General features: G+C 39.6%; 1 protein-coding gene across 2 annotated transcripts in view; it reads left to right on the forward strand.

Moving 5' to 3' along the window:
• The window catches only part of LOC136885918 (uncharacterized), a 187784-nt gene that overhangs the window by 21966 nt on the left and 150519 nt on the right, over window positions 1–15299 (forward strand). Inside the window, exon 1 of one of the 2 annotated variants that reach the window (XM_068230554.1) lies at window positions 5115–5182. The exons of the other annotated variant lie outside the window; for it this stretch is intronic. Coding sequence (XP_068086655.1) covers window positions 5140–5182 — 43 coding nt within the window. The 5' untranslated portion in view covers window positions 5115–5139. Of the gene's footprint in view, window positions 1–5114; window positions 5183–15299 lie in introns of those variants that run through there. 2 annotated transcript variants of the gene reach the window in all.

A 15299-nucleotide genomic window follows, 5' to 3' on the forward strand; every position in this document is an offset into this window, starting at 1 on the left:
GGGAAAGATGATAGGGCTGGAAAAGATTAGTTCTACTCATTTATGGGTAGACACAAGGGCATATTATCACTGCGAAAACCAACAGGGACCTCTTTCTCACGAACGAAAGGTTTTAACAAGGAGGAAGTAAACATGATTTTTGACCTCTTAGAAAGTCTTTATGATAAGCACAAATACCCGGCCAAACATGTATATAACGTGGACGAGTCAGGATTGTCAGTGGTATAAAGCAAAATCCCTTGCGTTGTTGGTCTCAAAGTGAAAAAGCAAATAGGTGAGCTACAGCTGCTGAGAAGGGGTCTTTAGTTACCATAATCACCTGCATGAGTGCAGCGGGCGATTTTGTTCCTCCATTAATCATTTTCCCACGCACAAATATGAATGACCAATTGATGAGTGGTGCACCACCCGGATCTATCGCAGCGTGCCGTCTGTCAGGATGGATACAAACCAACATTTTCACTAGATAGTTTCATCGTTTTGTAGAGACCACTAAATCAACTAAGGATTCTCCTGTACTCTTGATACTTGATGGATACTCCACTCATAACCGAAACACAGATGTTATGAAGATAGCAAGAGAAAATCATGTCAGTATCCTGTGCATACCCCCTCATAGTTCGCACGTTGCAACCCTTGGACAAGTCTTTTATGGGAGCTCTAAAATCTTACTACAGTGAAGACGTTCGCATGTTTTTGAGACACAGTTCACGTAATTTGAGTTATTTGATGTAATGGAACTGTTCGGTCATTCTTACTTAAAAGTACAAAGAGGTGACATTGCAGTTAATGGGTTCAAAGCTACTGGAATTTACTCTCTAAATAGGAATATCATCCCTGAAACAGATTTCTTACCAGCTTCACTTGTAGACTCACAGCTTGTAGAAGAGCACTTAACTTCATGTAAGTCCATCGACGAAGGCCAAATCTCAGATAAAAACTCATCAAATCCTCAGGAAAGTTCAGCATGCTCATCCGATCCTCTTCCTTGCTCTTCTACAACCCCTGTTCCTGTACCAGGTACCTCTAAAACTCCTGACCAACAAAGTGCAAATCTAATCATCCCTGGATCCCATGAATCGAAGGTAGGTCTAATCTTACCTCATAACGTCTCTCCTCCACCAACCAAAAGGAAGGCATCAAGAAGAGGTAGAAAGCCTGGAACGTCTGCACTCTTAACATCTTCTCCATACAAAAATGAACTGGAGAATCAGCTTTCAGCTAAGAAAATTAGACTAGAAAGTCGACCTAAAGAAAAATTCAAGCAAGTCGGTTTGAAGGAGGTTGAAACTCAGTCTGTTCCAGGAAAGAGGCAAACATAGAAAAAGAACCTAAAATCACATAAAAAGCTTTTCAAAAATGAAACAACCAGCGATGATGCGTCTGCTGAACCATTTCATTCAGACGTTTCATCGGAACTGGATTTCGTGCCAAACACCACACCAGCTGCCCAAGATGATGCTGAATGTTTATTTTGTTGCGCCAAGTTTTTGGAAGACACTAGAGGAGAGCTGTGGGTTCGATGTGTTATGTGTCATTTATGGGCCCATAATGACTGTGCAGGGGCCGAAACGTGTGATTACATCTGTGACTTTTGTCGCTGAATGAAGAAGTGATTGTAAAAAGTTAACTCATTTGAATAATTAGTGTATATAGACTATCATTTCAGTTAGTCTTTTGATTTTTTAAAAATTTATGTACATCCACCTGTACGAATGTTAGTTAAATATAACTGAAAGAAGTTCTTGAAGTTGTATTATATTTTACATATTATTTACCCTACTATTCCATATTACCCGACTATTCTGTATTAGGCATAGATATCAAGGATAATTTAATAAAAAAACACCTATTCAATACTTTCCACGTTTAATGTGGTTATTATCTACATGATTTTATGTAGACTTATTTGGTCAGGTACATGTTTCACCCATTATTTTGGGCATCTTCAGCCTGTAAACAACCTTTAGGTCAAGGTTTGGGACCTTTTTAACCAATATAAACATACCAATATATACACTATATACATGTAAATTATATACAATATATACAAACATGAATTAATACAGTTAAGTTTTTTGATCCTAATCTATCTAATATGAAAAATGTCCAAAACTAAGATGGATCTTCTTTTCGGTGAAGAGGATTGCATATCGGGGTTTATGTGACCCCTATATCATATTAAGTTCTTGACATACCGTGTCTGGTGACAGGATGTGTCGTCAAAAATAAGTGGAGATTTTAACTGATTGTTGCTTGTAGGTTGGTCAAGATTGAAAATATAAATTTAAATTAAATGTGTTTTAACTTGGCAGTTCTATTCTGGTTAACTTAAAATGTTCAAAAATAAAATGAAACGGATCTTAAAACTGGAGCTTGTTTGACCCACGATTTTCATTTTCATGTTCTTGACGTAACTAATATTTAAATGTGTTGTCATGCACAAGTGGAGATTTAAAAGCCGATTGTTGTAGGTAGACTGGTCAAAAACGTGAGTGAAACTGTTAGCGTCTTGACTTTGGGTCTCATGTAACGTCAAGGAATTGACAAAAGTACAATATTTAGCTGTTTCATAGTTTTAGGCTGCTGCTTAATTGGGAAGAAACATCCTAGACACTTGATACAGTCTTGTGTGAAAATTGTTCCCGTTGATGTGTTGCTTGGTCTTTGGGAGGGATCTTAAGAATATCTGTAATGAAGTAGAAAAATAATTTGAATTAAAAATTTAGAGCACGCGTTGTGATAAAATGTATTAAATTAACACCTCTTAACTGTAAAATGACTGACTTGTTCAGTTAATACTAGATGGACCTGTCTGTTCCGGCAGCGCCTGTCTTATCACCATTTCTACTCCTGGTGTTATACTGGTGCGGTAATGGAGGGGCGGGGCATGGAGGGAGAGTGGGGGTAGGCTGGTCTATGGGCGTGTGTGCTGTTGCTGGAGGGGAGTTTCTAGAAGCAATGTGGGCGGGTTTAACTTTTGGCATGATGGATGAAGCATTTGAGTGTGGAGATTTAAATAATTGAGCGATTTTGTTTTGATCTGAATTCACGATATTAATTAATCTAGGTGTTAATTCGTACAAAGGATTTTTAATTTCATTGACGTCGTTGTGATTTTTATTTTTATTGTAGGTTTGGTCTAAAAAGATGTGTAGGTTTTCCAGTTCATTCATTAATTTCCCTTTACCTATGCTTCTAATGATGGTAAGATCTTTCTCTATGGATGTAAAGTGATGGCCCGTTTCTCTCATTTGTTGGCTCATCGCTGAGTACTTATTGTATCGTAATCTATAATCTTCATTTCCGTATTGACAATTGCACAATTAAAAATAGGAGAGGATTTCCACCAATCAATACTTATTTATTGCATACATTAAACTACAGGACCGGTTTCGACCTCATATTCAAGGTCATCTTCAGCTGAACCATATATACATATTAATATAATGAAGCTTTGATTAAGATTGTGGTGTTGAAGGAATGCCATATGATGATGATGTACATTTAGTTACATACAAATGGGGCACGTCTTAGCGTGAGCTGGCGTATATGTCATTCTGTGCAATATTGCAACTGTATGTCTAAAATGTTGAAGGTCTTAAAACTAGTGTATAAAACACGTCTTTTCCTAAACTAACTTATATATATGTACAAGATAAAAACAATACATAAAAACACTTCATGTACATGAACATTCATTCTTGCTTGGTGGTCAATACATCGACTAACTTCCGTATTTAAGTCTTATTCACAGTTGTACACTTCAGCTGCTATTCTTAGAGTTTGTAAAATTGCATGGATAAAAGTTTTTGTCTTCCTGTGCGTATGTGAGATAAAACACTTTCAATTTAAAAAGGGTGCCAAATGTATGGATGAAATTCAAGTAAAATATGTTCAGCTCTGCTGTGTGTGTTGCCCTTTTATAAGAACCAATTCATGTTTTCTTATTGGCGTCCGTAAATTTGGGTGACATTGGTTTCAAGGTAGTGGCTCCTTTCCCATTTGTAGCTGTGCAATGATGTTATGTTAATCTGTGGAAGATAAGATTGAGTTATAAGTGATATTGTGCGGAGGAATGTCTAAGGGTTATGTGTGTGAATTGGAATATGTACTTACTGTTGTTGGTGTAGCTGAGTTGTGTTTGACATGCGAGCTTGTAATGTACTACTTCGTGTTCTTCTTGGGCTTATGCTAGCTGCTGTGAGGGGAAGGAAAGGAGGGGTAGGGAGAGTTGTTGTTGTAGGGGTAGGGATGGAGCTGGGTGTGTTGTTTGGTGTTTTTCTGTTGCTTGTTGCATTCTGTTTATCGATTAACTTAAGGTAAGGGTTTTTTAAGGCGGGGATAACTGTATTGAAGATGATATTAGTTTTTTCTGTGATTTCATTTATGTTGTAATTTGGATTGGTGTACTGATCCAAAGTGATGTAGAATTCTTCTGTTATGTTGAGCAGGGGGCCTTTGGGGTTTATGTTTAGGATTTGCATATCGTTATCGATGTTTGTGAAACTGTGTTTATAGTCTGCGACATGTTGTCCTATTGAGGAAAAATGATTGTGTTTCACTGCATTTATGTGTTCGTTATATCGGGTTAGGAAGTTTCTACCGGTACGTCCGATATAGCTGGTCTCGCAGTTATTACATTTGATGCGGTATACCCCTGAGTGGTTGTATTTGTTGTTGCTGTTGATTGTCCTGACATTGTGCATGATGTTGGTACTATTGTGTGTAGTTCTGAATGCTATTCTTAGGTTATGTTTTTTAAAAATGTTAGTTATGGGGTATATGTGTACATTGTTGAAAGTGAATAGTGCATAGTCTTTCTTGGGTTCGTTTACTTTTGTTAGTTTGGTTTTGGGTTGGGATTTTATTTTGTGAATGATTTTGTTAACCATATCTTTCTTGAATCCATTGTTTTTAGCTATGTCATGAATTAATTGTAATTAGAGATGGGCACTATCGACTGATAACTATCGAACTAGTCGATAGTTGAAACTATCGTAACAGTCGACGACTTTAAAAAACAAGTCGACTGAATTCAGTCGCATTCACGCCAACGCCACGCATCTCTCCACGTTTCACTGTCCAGTCAGCACAAAACAAGTCGACTGAATTCAATCGCACTCAAGTCACAGCGACATGGAAGCGAATGGAACTATCGGTTTATGGTCACTTCGGATATGTAATATATAATTATGTTAACTTCATATGTACCTACGATATATGGCGATTTTCTCTTGTCGTTTATATGCTCTTTATTTCGTTGCATATTTGTTTATGTTAATTACGTTAAGCCCTATTCATACATAAGGTATAACCATAGCGTATCGCCATGGTATAACTATAATAATTATTATAATTTGAATAACTATAATAATAATCTAGAAAATACGGTAGTATTGTGTTTGGCTGTTCTCATCTACAGTATATCTTGATTGTGTACTACAGCAACGCGTTTTACATATTATTATTGTTAACATTGTTCGGGAAAGGAGCCTCATTGTCGTCTTTCTACGTTTCACTGTCCATTTAGCACCAAGAAAGGCCATTCGTATGATGTTGGTTCGTATTAAGGGCATCTCTCTATCTATTAGCCCCGTGTACGAACGAATGCATAAATCGGATTTTAATGCGTGTCTATACAAGTGATTTCTAATTATTGGTAAATTGCGTTAAAATGAGCCGAATTCGTAAAAGTACGACTCTCCACTTTTGATACGGAGAGTTTCGACTGGAAACATTCGAATGTTTTTCATGGACTGACTACACTAGTTGCGTTATATGAATACTTTCATTCGACTGTTCAGTCTTCTCGACAGGAAGTAATGAATACTTTTGTACGACTGAAAACATTCGACTATTTAGTCGATAGTTCGAAGGGACTATCGCCCGACTAGTCGATAGCGGTTTTCAGTCGATAGTGCCCATCTCTAATTGTAATTCTTTGTTTAGATCTTCTTTTGTTAACGGTATATTGAATGCTCTGTGTATCATGCTATAGTAGGCTGCTCTTTTGTGTATGTTGGGGTGAACGGAATCCATTTTAATTGTATTTGAGGTATGCGTGGGTTTTCTGTATATTCTGTAAGAAAGGTGGTCATCATGTCTAGTTGTCGTTATGTCCAGGTAGTTCAGTTTGTGATTGTTTTCGGATTCCATGGTAAATTTTATATGGGTATCTATTGTATTGAGTTTATCTAATATATCAGTTTCATTTGTGGACCTATTGTCGAGGATGATAAAGATATCATCAACAAATCTACACCAAAAAAATATATGGTCTATTTTGTTGATGAATGTGTGCTCTAAATAGTCTATGTAAATTTCGGCAATTATACCAGAAGCGGGAGATCCCATTGGTAAACCCTGTTGCTGATAGATAGTATCATGGAATTTAAAGTAGTTGTTACTAATGGCAAAATTAAGTAATTTAATGAACTCTTCTATTTCCAAAGTGCTTAGATTGCTATGACTTTTTAGGTTAGATTCAATGATTTCTGTCGTTCGTTTTGTGGGAATATTTGGGTAATAAACATAAACATGAAATGAAATAATTTCAGTGGCCAAGTCTAGGCCAGTAGCGTGGATACAACTTTTCCATGGAAGGGGTTGTGAAAAGATGTTTTATTTTGTACTAGCTGATGTACCCGTGCTTCGCTACGGGATTCTCAGAAAGACTGACTTTGTGGTTTTCCTAACTGAAATCAACATAGGTCATTACAAAAACGTGAGTATGAATGTAGCGATTAAAAGCAATGCTATCATATAAAATACTCGATCAAATGGAAAGCCACATGTTTTATTACTTTTAACGAACAGTGCTGCGGTTAGATTGCGGTGCCAATCTAATACTCCAAAGTTCCAGAGCTGAGATGACCAGGCCGCAGATTGCCATGAACACTCATCTGCCATTATTCTGCTAAATATGCACACTGTTCATTCCAATCAGTGCCTCAAAAGAGGGGTTGAATAGCCCGAATGCTATGATGATCCAGTGTGTTACGTACCAGTAGTATCAGAAAATTTAAAAACCAGGGGAATGGCATGCTAAAGAAGAAAGTTATCTAACTCCCCAGCTACTTCCCATCAATATTCAGGCAGGCTGTTACACTCTGTACGACTGGGCGAGTTGACCGTGTGGTTAGAGGTGCGCAGGTGTGAGCTTGCATCCGAGAGATAGTGGATTCGAACCCCATTGTCGGCAGCGCTGAAGATGGTATTCCGTTGTTTCCCACTTTCACACCAGTCAAATGCTGGGCCTGAACCTTAATTAAGGCCTAAGGCACTCCCAGCCCTTTCTTATCCCATCCTCGCCATAAAACTTATGTCGGTGCGACGTAAATCAAATAAAAAATACTCTGTACGCAGCAGTAATCCTATCTACCGGAGATGAGGGCCAACAGAAGCCACAAAGCACATCACGACAAACAATGGTCAATGTACTGTTATTGTTGATCAATGTTATGAGATTTATATATTGTAGGCCTTCACATTTAGTTTTCTTTCGACTCTGTGATTTGTAAAATATTTTATACCGTAAACTGTAGTTTCTTATTCTCCGACTTTACATACCGATTTTCATTAAATACTGTTTACCCATTTTCTCGTTACTCGGCGCTGATATGGACTTACTCTAGTAACAAAACTCCAAATTCATGAATATCTTTGTGATCATAGCCAGTACGGCAACAATGTATAAGACATGAATAATAGGAAATTTAATACTATATAACCTTAGTTATGTAGCATTCATCAATTACACCTCTAATAAGAAATATTTGAGAATAAAATTTTAGGCCTTCCCCTAAACTACCATTTCACTCAGTGTGAATAAAATAATTTACAGCCTAGACTATAGCGCCTTATTTCCTGACTTTGCATACCGATTTTCATCAAGATAGGACTACTAATAACAATATTTGAGAATTAAATTTTAGACCTTCCCCTAAACTACGATTTTTCGCAGCGTGAATACAATTATTGATAGCCGAAATTGTAGCAACTTATTTCCCAACTTTGCATACCCATTTTCTTTAAAATACGACCACTAATAATATAAATAGTTTAGAATTCAATTTTAGGCCTTCCCCTAAGCTACCATTTCACTCAGCGTGAGTAAAATGATTTATAGCCTAAATTATAGAGGCTCATCCCCCAACTTCACATACCGATTTTCATTAGACCACTAATAACATAAATAGTTGAGAATTCAATTTTAGGTCTTCCCCTAAACTACCATTTCACTCAGCGTGAGTAAAATGATTTATAGCCTAGATTGTAGAGGCTCATACCCTGACTTCACATACCGATTTTCATTAAATTCTCTTCAACCGTTTTCTCGTGATGCGTGTACAGACAGACAGACAGAAATTATGGAAATGTAAAAAGTGCATTTTCTTGTTACTATGGACATGACCGATACAGAAATACCATTATTTTCAAATTCTGAGCAATGTACAGACAAAACTCTTATTTTATATATATAGATTTAGAATTTGCTTTACGTCGCACCGTAGGTCTTATAGCAACGATGGGAAAGTAAAGGGTTAGGAGTGGGAAGGAAGCGGCCGTAGCCTTAATTGTATGTTGTATGTTCAGTCTTCAGCCCTAAGGCTGGTTGGATCCTCAACAGCTCCGCCATCAGCTGTCATTAAGGTGTGAAAATGGGAAACCACGGAAAAATATCTTTAGGGCTGCTGACAGTGGGGTTCGAAGCGGATGCAAGCACACAGCTGTGCGCCCTTAACCGCACGGCCAACTCGCCCGGTGGATATGAAAAGAAAGCCTGTCCTACCGAGTGCGGTGACGGATCTTCTGTAGATATTGATGGTTTTGATTGTTGCCATGTAATTATATCCAACAATGGAAATCGTAGCTTCTGTACTCTAAACCGGTTGCATTATTGAAACTGTTCGTAAAATTGATAATATCGTTCTTCGTTTGTGAGGAAGTCGAATCTTCATTTAATTTGTTTTCTAAAAAAAAAAAAAAAAAAGAACCACTTTGGTACGACTCCCCGTGAAGGTGACTACCTGCCAGGTCGTAGATATTTCGATCACGGGAGACTCATGGCCAACTCTATTGCACCCAAAACGAGGCTGTATCTTCCCGATCCCATGCCGTTCTTAACTTTGTCAGTGGCGGGCATCGAATGCAGGATGCCTGAAGTCTAATTCTAAAATAAGGTGACCTGAAAGTAACAAGCCGACCCCGCGGTGTAGGGGTAGCTTGCCTGCCTCTTACCGGAGGCCCCGGAGGACTGGTTCGAGGTACACTCAGCCCACGAGCTTATAATTGAGGAGCTATCTGACGTGAGATAACGGCCCCGGTCTAGAAAGCCTAGAATAACGGCGGAGAGGATTCGTTGTGCTGACCACAGGACACCTCATAATTTGCAGGACTTCGGGCTGAACAGCGGTCGCTTGGTAGGCGATGGCCCTTCGGAGCTGTTACGTCATGGAGTTTGGTTTGGAAAAGTGTACAGAGAAGGAAGCGACACCCCAGCTAGTTCTTCCGTCCGGTCTCGTGCATTTAGGACAGTTGGAAAACGTACGCCTTAATAAATGCTCTTCATAAAACCTGTGTAAACATACTAACTGAATCTATTTATACCAATAATCACAAACGCCTCCTTTTCATGTGGTTCAGTTGGTTGAGTCGCTGTCCTTCTGAGTCCGAGTTCGCAGGTTCAAATCCCGACTTTGGTCGGTGGCCCTCAAGACGGTGTTGAAATGGCAACAGCTCCATGTCGTTGGTTTCTGGCACGTTAATAAAAATTATACATACGAATATTAGCGTCATAAAACTGTAAATTTATGCTTCTATATTCTGTATCCCTTGCCTGCTGCCATTTCTTGATGGATACAGTACTTTTGTATCCATCTCTTAGCACAGGCCAGAGTAAAGTGTAGCTTCCACCGAAGTCCCAGTCTCATCCATGGCTGTGACAATATGGAAGCTGCTGGGGTATGGGTAGTGCTGATTAATGACATTCAGAGCACGACTAGTGCATCTGAGTGTTATGAAAGGTGTTGCTCATAGCGTCAGTCGTGCTGCAATAGCACTTTCTGACCCAGTGAGGAAAGCGATGGCAAACTACCTCACTCCTCGTCTTGCCTAGTACGCCTCATTTTGGTGCTGCCATTGGTTTTTGCGGTTTCCTTATAACCGCATAACCTTTGGTGGTGCTATTTGAGGATCCAACCAGCCTCTGGGCTGATGACCTAACAGACAGACATTCTGTATCCCAGGCTTGCGAGGGAAACGAATTAACAATTTGCTTTACGTCGCAACGACACTGATAGGCCTTATGGTGACGGTGGGATAGGAAAGGCGTAGGAGTGGGAAGGAAGCGGCCGTGGCCTTAATTAAGTACAGCCCCAGCATTTGCCTGGTGTGAAAATGGGAAACCACAGGAAAACATTTTCAGGGCTGCTGACAGAAGGGTTCGAATCCACTGGCTCCCGGATGAAAGCTAACAACTGCGCTGCCCTAACCGCTAGGGAAACTAATAGGACAAGGTAAACACTCCCTAGCATATGTTGTGACATATATTTTTCTTTACCAACTAACAAAATATCTAGCCTATACCCATACCCCTTACATTCTATATATACTTATTTATTTATTAGTGCTTTTTTTACAGTGGCGAAGTTAGGGCTCGAGGCCCTTTCGTATACTTAACCACAGACTAATCAAAATTTTAAATAAAATACAGATACGTAAAACAGTTAAAACTACATAAATTAATAGTTTTAAAAATAAATTTAAATACATTATTAACTAAATTCATATTAAAACTAATTAATATTGAAAAGTGCGGCTGCATGGCTAAATGGTTAGCGAGTTGGCCTTTGGTCACAGGGGTCCTGGATTCGATTCCCAGCAGGGTCGGGAATTTTAACCATCATTGGTTAATTTCCCTGGCACGGGGGCTGGGTGTATGTGTCGTCTTCATCATCATTACATTCTCATCCCGACGCGCAGGTCGCCTACAGGTGTCTAATAAAAATACCTGCACCTGGCGAGCCTAACATGTCCTCGGACACTCCTGGCACTAAAAGCCATACGCCATTTCATTTCGATATTAAAAACTCTTAAAAACGACATCCTCAGGCACGCACACATTCACACTTCAGATATTCAGTCAGCTGTCCTCAGCAGGTAGTCTCGGCAGGTTTAATTTAATTTCGTGTGGCTATTTCTAGCCGAGTGCAGCCCTTGTAAGGCAGACCCTCCGATGAGGGTGGGCGGCATCTGCCATGTGTAGGTAACTGCGTGTTATTGTGGTGGAGGATAGTGTTATGTGTGGTGTGTGAGTTGCAGGGATGTTGGGGACAGCACAAACACCCAGCCCCCGAGCCATTGGAATTAACCAATGAAGGTTAAAATCCCGACCCGGCCGGGAATCGAACCCGGGACCCTCTGAACCGAAGGCCAGTACGCTGACCATTCAGTCAGCTGTCCTCAGCAGGTAGCCCTGGCAGGTGTCCTTAAATCTTAATAAAGAGCTAGTTTCTCTGACCTGAGCTGACAAGGAATTCCATAATGTGACGCCGATCACCACAAATAATCTATTAATTGTATTTGTGCGGTGCAGTGGAATAGAAAGATAGGATCTAGAACGTGTATTTAAGTTGTGAAATGATGATAAAAAGGTGAATTTAGAAGAAATATACAGTGGCTGACTTTCAGCTAACACTCCTAAACACCATCGTTAAAGTGTGTATAGCTGCCGACGTCTATCAGGCTTCAGCCATGAGACAGCCTGATAGTATGTTGTGGTATGAACATCGTACCCGATGTTGTAAATAAATCGCAGGCAGGAATTCAGTGCTCGTTGAAGTTTAAGTGTTTCTTCTCTCGTTATATCAACTAATACAACGTAACAGTAATCAAGAATAGGGAGAATGAGTGTCTGTATTAGTTTTGCCTTTAGCTCAAATGGAAATATATCCCTCTGCCGTTTAAGAGGGTGAAGCACTCCAAAAGTCTTTTTTACGTATTTCTTTCGTGTGACCAGAACAATCAAGTGTTTCATTCATAATTAAGCCAAGATTTTTAACCGGTTTACTGTGGGGAATAATGTTCCCATTCAGTAGGATAGGCGGGATTGCGACATTGTTTGAGCAGCTCAGTAATTTTCGTGGTCCAATTATGATTGCCTGAGATTTTGTGGAGTTTAGTATAAGAGAATTTCGTTGTGCATATATACTGAGTCGTCAGAGGTCATTGTTAATATCTTGTCTTGCAGTGTCGATATGTTATTTCCTGTCACGGATGGTACCGGTACGTCATTGATATAAATGCAGAAAAGTAAGGACCCTAGAATACTGCCCTGCGGGGCACCACTAAGTTTCATTTTCCATTTAGAGGCCTTGTCGTTTACTGTTACACGCTGTTGATGGTTACTCAAATAATAACTAAGAAACTTAAGCGCAGCCAGGTCGAAATTTAGCAGTTCCATTTACTTTATCATAGTCGGAATTTCTATAGTGTCAAAGGTGCTACTGAAGTCAAGAATGATAAGTTTAGTGAGCAGTCGTTTGTCTATAGCGTTTCTTCTTACCTTCAAAAGTGCTGTCGCGGTACTGTGACCCTTCTTAAATCCAGATTGCAAAGGGTCCAAAGGAGCATTTTTATTTAGGTATTCCAGAACTTGCTCATATACTAAACGTTCAAAGGCTTTAGAAAGCGCAGGGAGTATGAACACAGGACGAATGTCAGAGAGAGATTGTGGGTCTAAACTCTTAGGTACCAGTATAATATTCAATATTGTCTGTTTTCCAGACAGTAGGGAAAATTCCGTTTAGTAAACAGTAGTACAGTATGTGCGTCAGTATAGGCAGGAGAGCACCAATAATGTTATGTATAAAAGTAATAGGATTATCATCTACACGCGTGGCCTTTGATTTAATCGAGTACAAAGCCTTTTTAACCTGATTTTCTGTGACACTGTGAAATGTGAATGGTGGATTGGCTGGAGGGGAGGGCGGTGATTCGGTGCAGTTAATTGGGGTAGGTTGAATATTTATTCTACTAGAGTAATCGTTCAGTTCGTCAAGTAGAATGTCAGGAGTTGTCTGGCTCTGTTGATGTTTTCCTATTCCCAGAGCTCTAAATTGGTCCCATGCGCAATTGGAATTAAAGTTGTTAGCTAAATTCCGGAAATATGCACATTTTTTATTTCTGATTAACTGTTTTGTGCGATTTCTTAAGATGCGGTAAGATTCGAAGTCTGTGTCATCTAAGGTTTGTTTATAATGTCGAAATAACGAGTCACGGTGGGCCATCATTCTCTTGATTTCAACATCTAGCTATGGAGAAGGGCGAGAAACCTTTATTCGACGTGTATGTGTGTGTTTCTTTGCCGCATTAATCGTATAAAATGTCACTTCTTTATAGCTTATCACATGACCACTATTATAATAAAATTACCGTATTTATATTCTGGCTTGGGGACTTGGTGTTTGTCCCAACATTTTTCTCTTCATATTCAGACAACATACTACACTACCAGGCACCAAAGAAACACACAACAGTGATTACATCCCTCCATATAGGGTTGGCGTCGGGAAGAGCATCCGGCCGTAAAACAGGGCCAAATTCACATGTGCGACACAGTTCGCACCCGTGACCCCACAGATGTAGGAAAACGGAAGAAGAAGAAGAAGAAGAAGAAGAAGAAGATGATGATGATGATGATGATGATGATGATTACTATTAGCTTCCGGAATCCGCACGAATCCACCACTCTTACTTGGATCCAAGAACACTAATTTCCTTTTTAGGTTTCTATACCACCTAAACTCTGGAAGTTTGGTCACCTATCAAAATAAATGCCCCCCCCCCCCCCAAACTGAAATCCTGGCTACGCTACTGCTCGAACTCCTCGTCCAAATAAATTGTTTGACCTCCTCCACCATTTCATAAGGATTACAGTAACCTTGTCAGGACATTATTTGCATGAATGCTTCAAAAGTTATAACCATTTTAGACTGTAGTGGTAATTCGTTCCCTGTTGTCTGCTAGCACGTTGCCTCTACCTCGCCGCTTGGAGAGCTGTAGTAGCATCGGATGAAAAATATCATCAGAGCTTCGCGACTGTATATATTAGACTGTGACTAGATCTCCCTCCATTAAGTAACTTTATAGAGAGACAGGCTAGAATGAGCTCGCATTGATTGGAGCAAAATGAATGCTGGAAGGCTCAAAGGCCCAATCTTGATCACTGTAAAATTAATAGAGTAATAACAGGGTAAGTTTTACACATGCCAGCTGATTATATGATTCCAAGTATGTATTTGAGAAACCATTTGAGACTCATCTGAGGACTGAGTAGGGAACAGGAGGAGGGATTAACAGGGAAGACCTGAGAGATCAAACCAAATGAGCCTAGGCAGACGCGCTACAGTTTTTCCAAGCTGCAATGATAGCCAGCATTACATGCCAATAATTGAAATTAAGAGGGTTCCTCCTATTCAATACAAAAACATTTATTAACGTGAATGAATCACATATCAGATCAAAAATTAGATGTATGGCTTTTCAGGCGTTTGCTCTATTAACCAGCGTTTCGTCTTAAGTCTGACACTGGACTCATCAGAGTGGGATGTGTCAGACCCTACCCACTGACGCTGGGGTGTATACAGGTGAACTTATCAGAAGCCTATTTAAGAGGCACAGTCTGATAACTGCATACGGGAGATAAAACTCCACAATCAGACTGGACCTCTTAAATAGGCTTCTGAGAAGTTCACCTGCATACACCCTAGCGTCAGTGGGTAGGGTCTGACACATCCCACTCTGATGAGTCTAGTGTCAGACCTAAGACGAAACGCTGGTTAATAGAGCAAATGCCTGAAAAGCCATACATCTAATTTTTGATCTGATTTTTGATATGCTCCATGGGAACTTAGAATTTCCAATGAATCACATATCGTTCACATGAGGTACTAGTTTTGGTACTAAACTTGTGCCATCATCAGCCAACAAGTCATGCCTCAAGGAAAATCTGAAAATGAACGACAGAGATAAGAACATTTTCATATTTACAGCCATTAAGACACTTGAAGTTGTCTGGGTTACATCCAAAATTGTTTGGTATTGTCATACACTTCTCAAGCTCTCAGAGTACAATGTTGTTAAAATAATATGGATACCTGGGCATGCAGGCATAGAAGATAATGAAAAAGCAGATAAACTGGCAAGAAAAGGGACAGAAAAACCTTTTGTGGGCCCAGAATCAACATGTGGGATCTCCTATAGACAAGCCCGCCTATACATAGGTAAATGGGTAC

This window comes from Anabrus simplex, chromosome X (assembly GCF_040414725.1).
Source record: "Anabrus simplex isolate iqAnaSimp1 chromosome X, ASM4041472v1, whole genome shotgun sequence".
Lineage (NCBI taxonomy): Eukaryota > Metazoa > Arthropoda > Insecta > Orthoptera > Tettigoniidae > Anabrus > Anabrus simplex.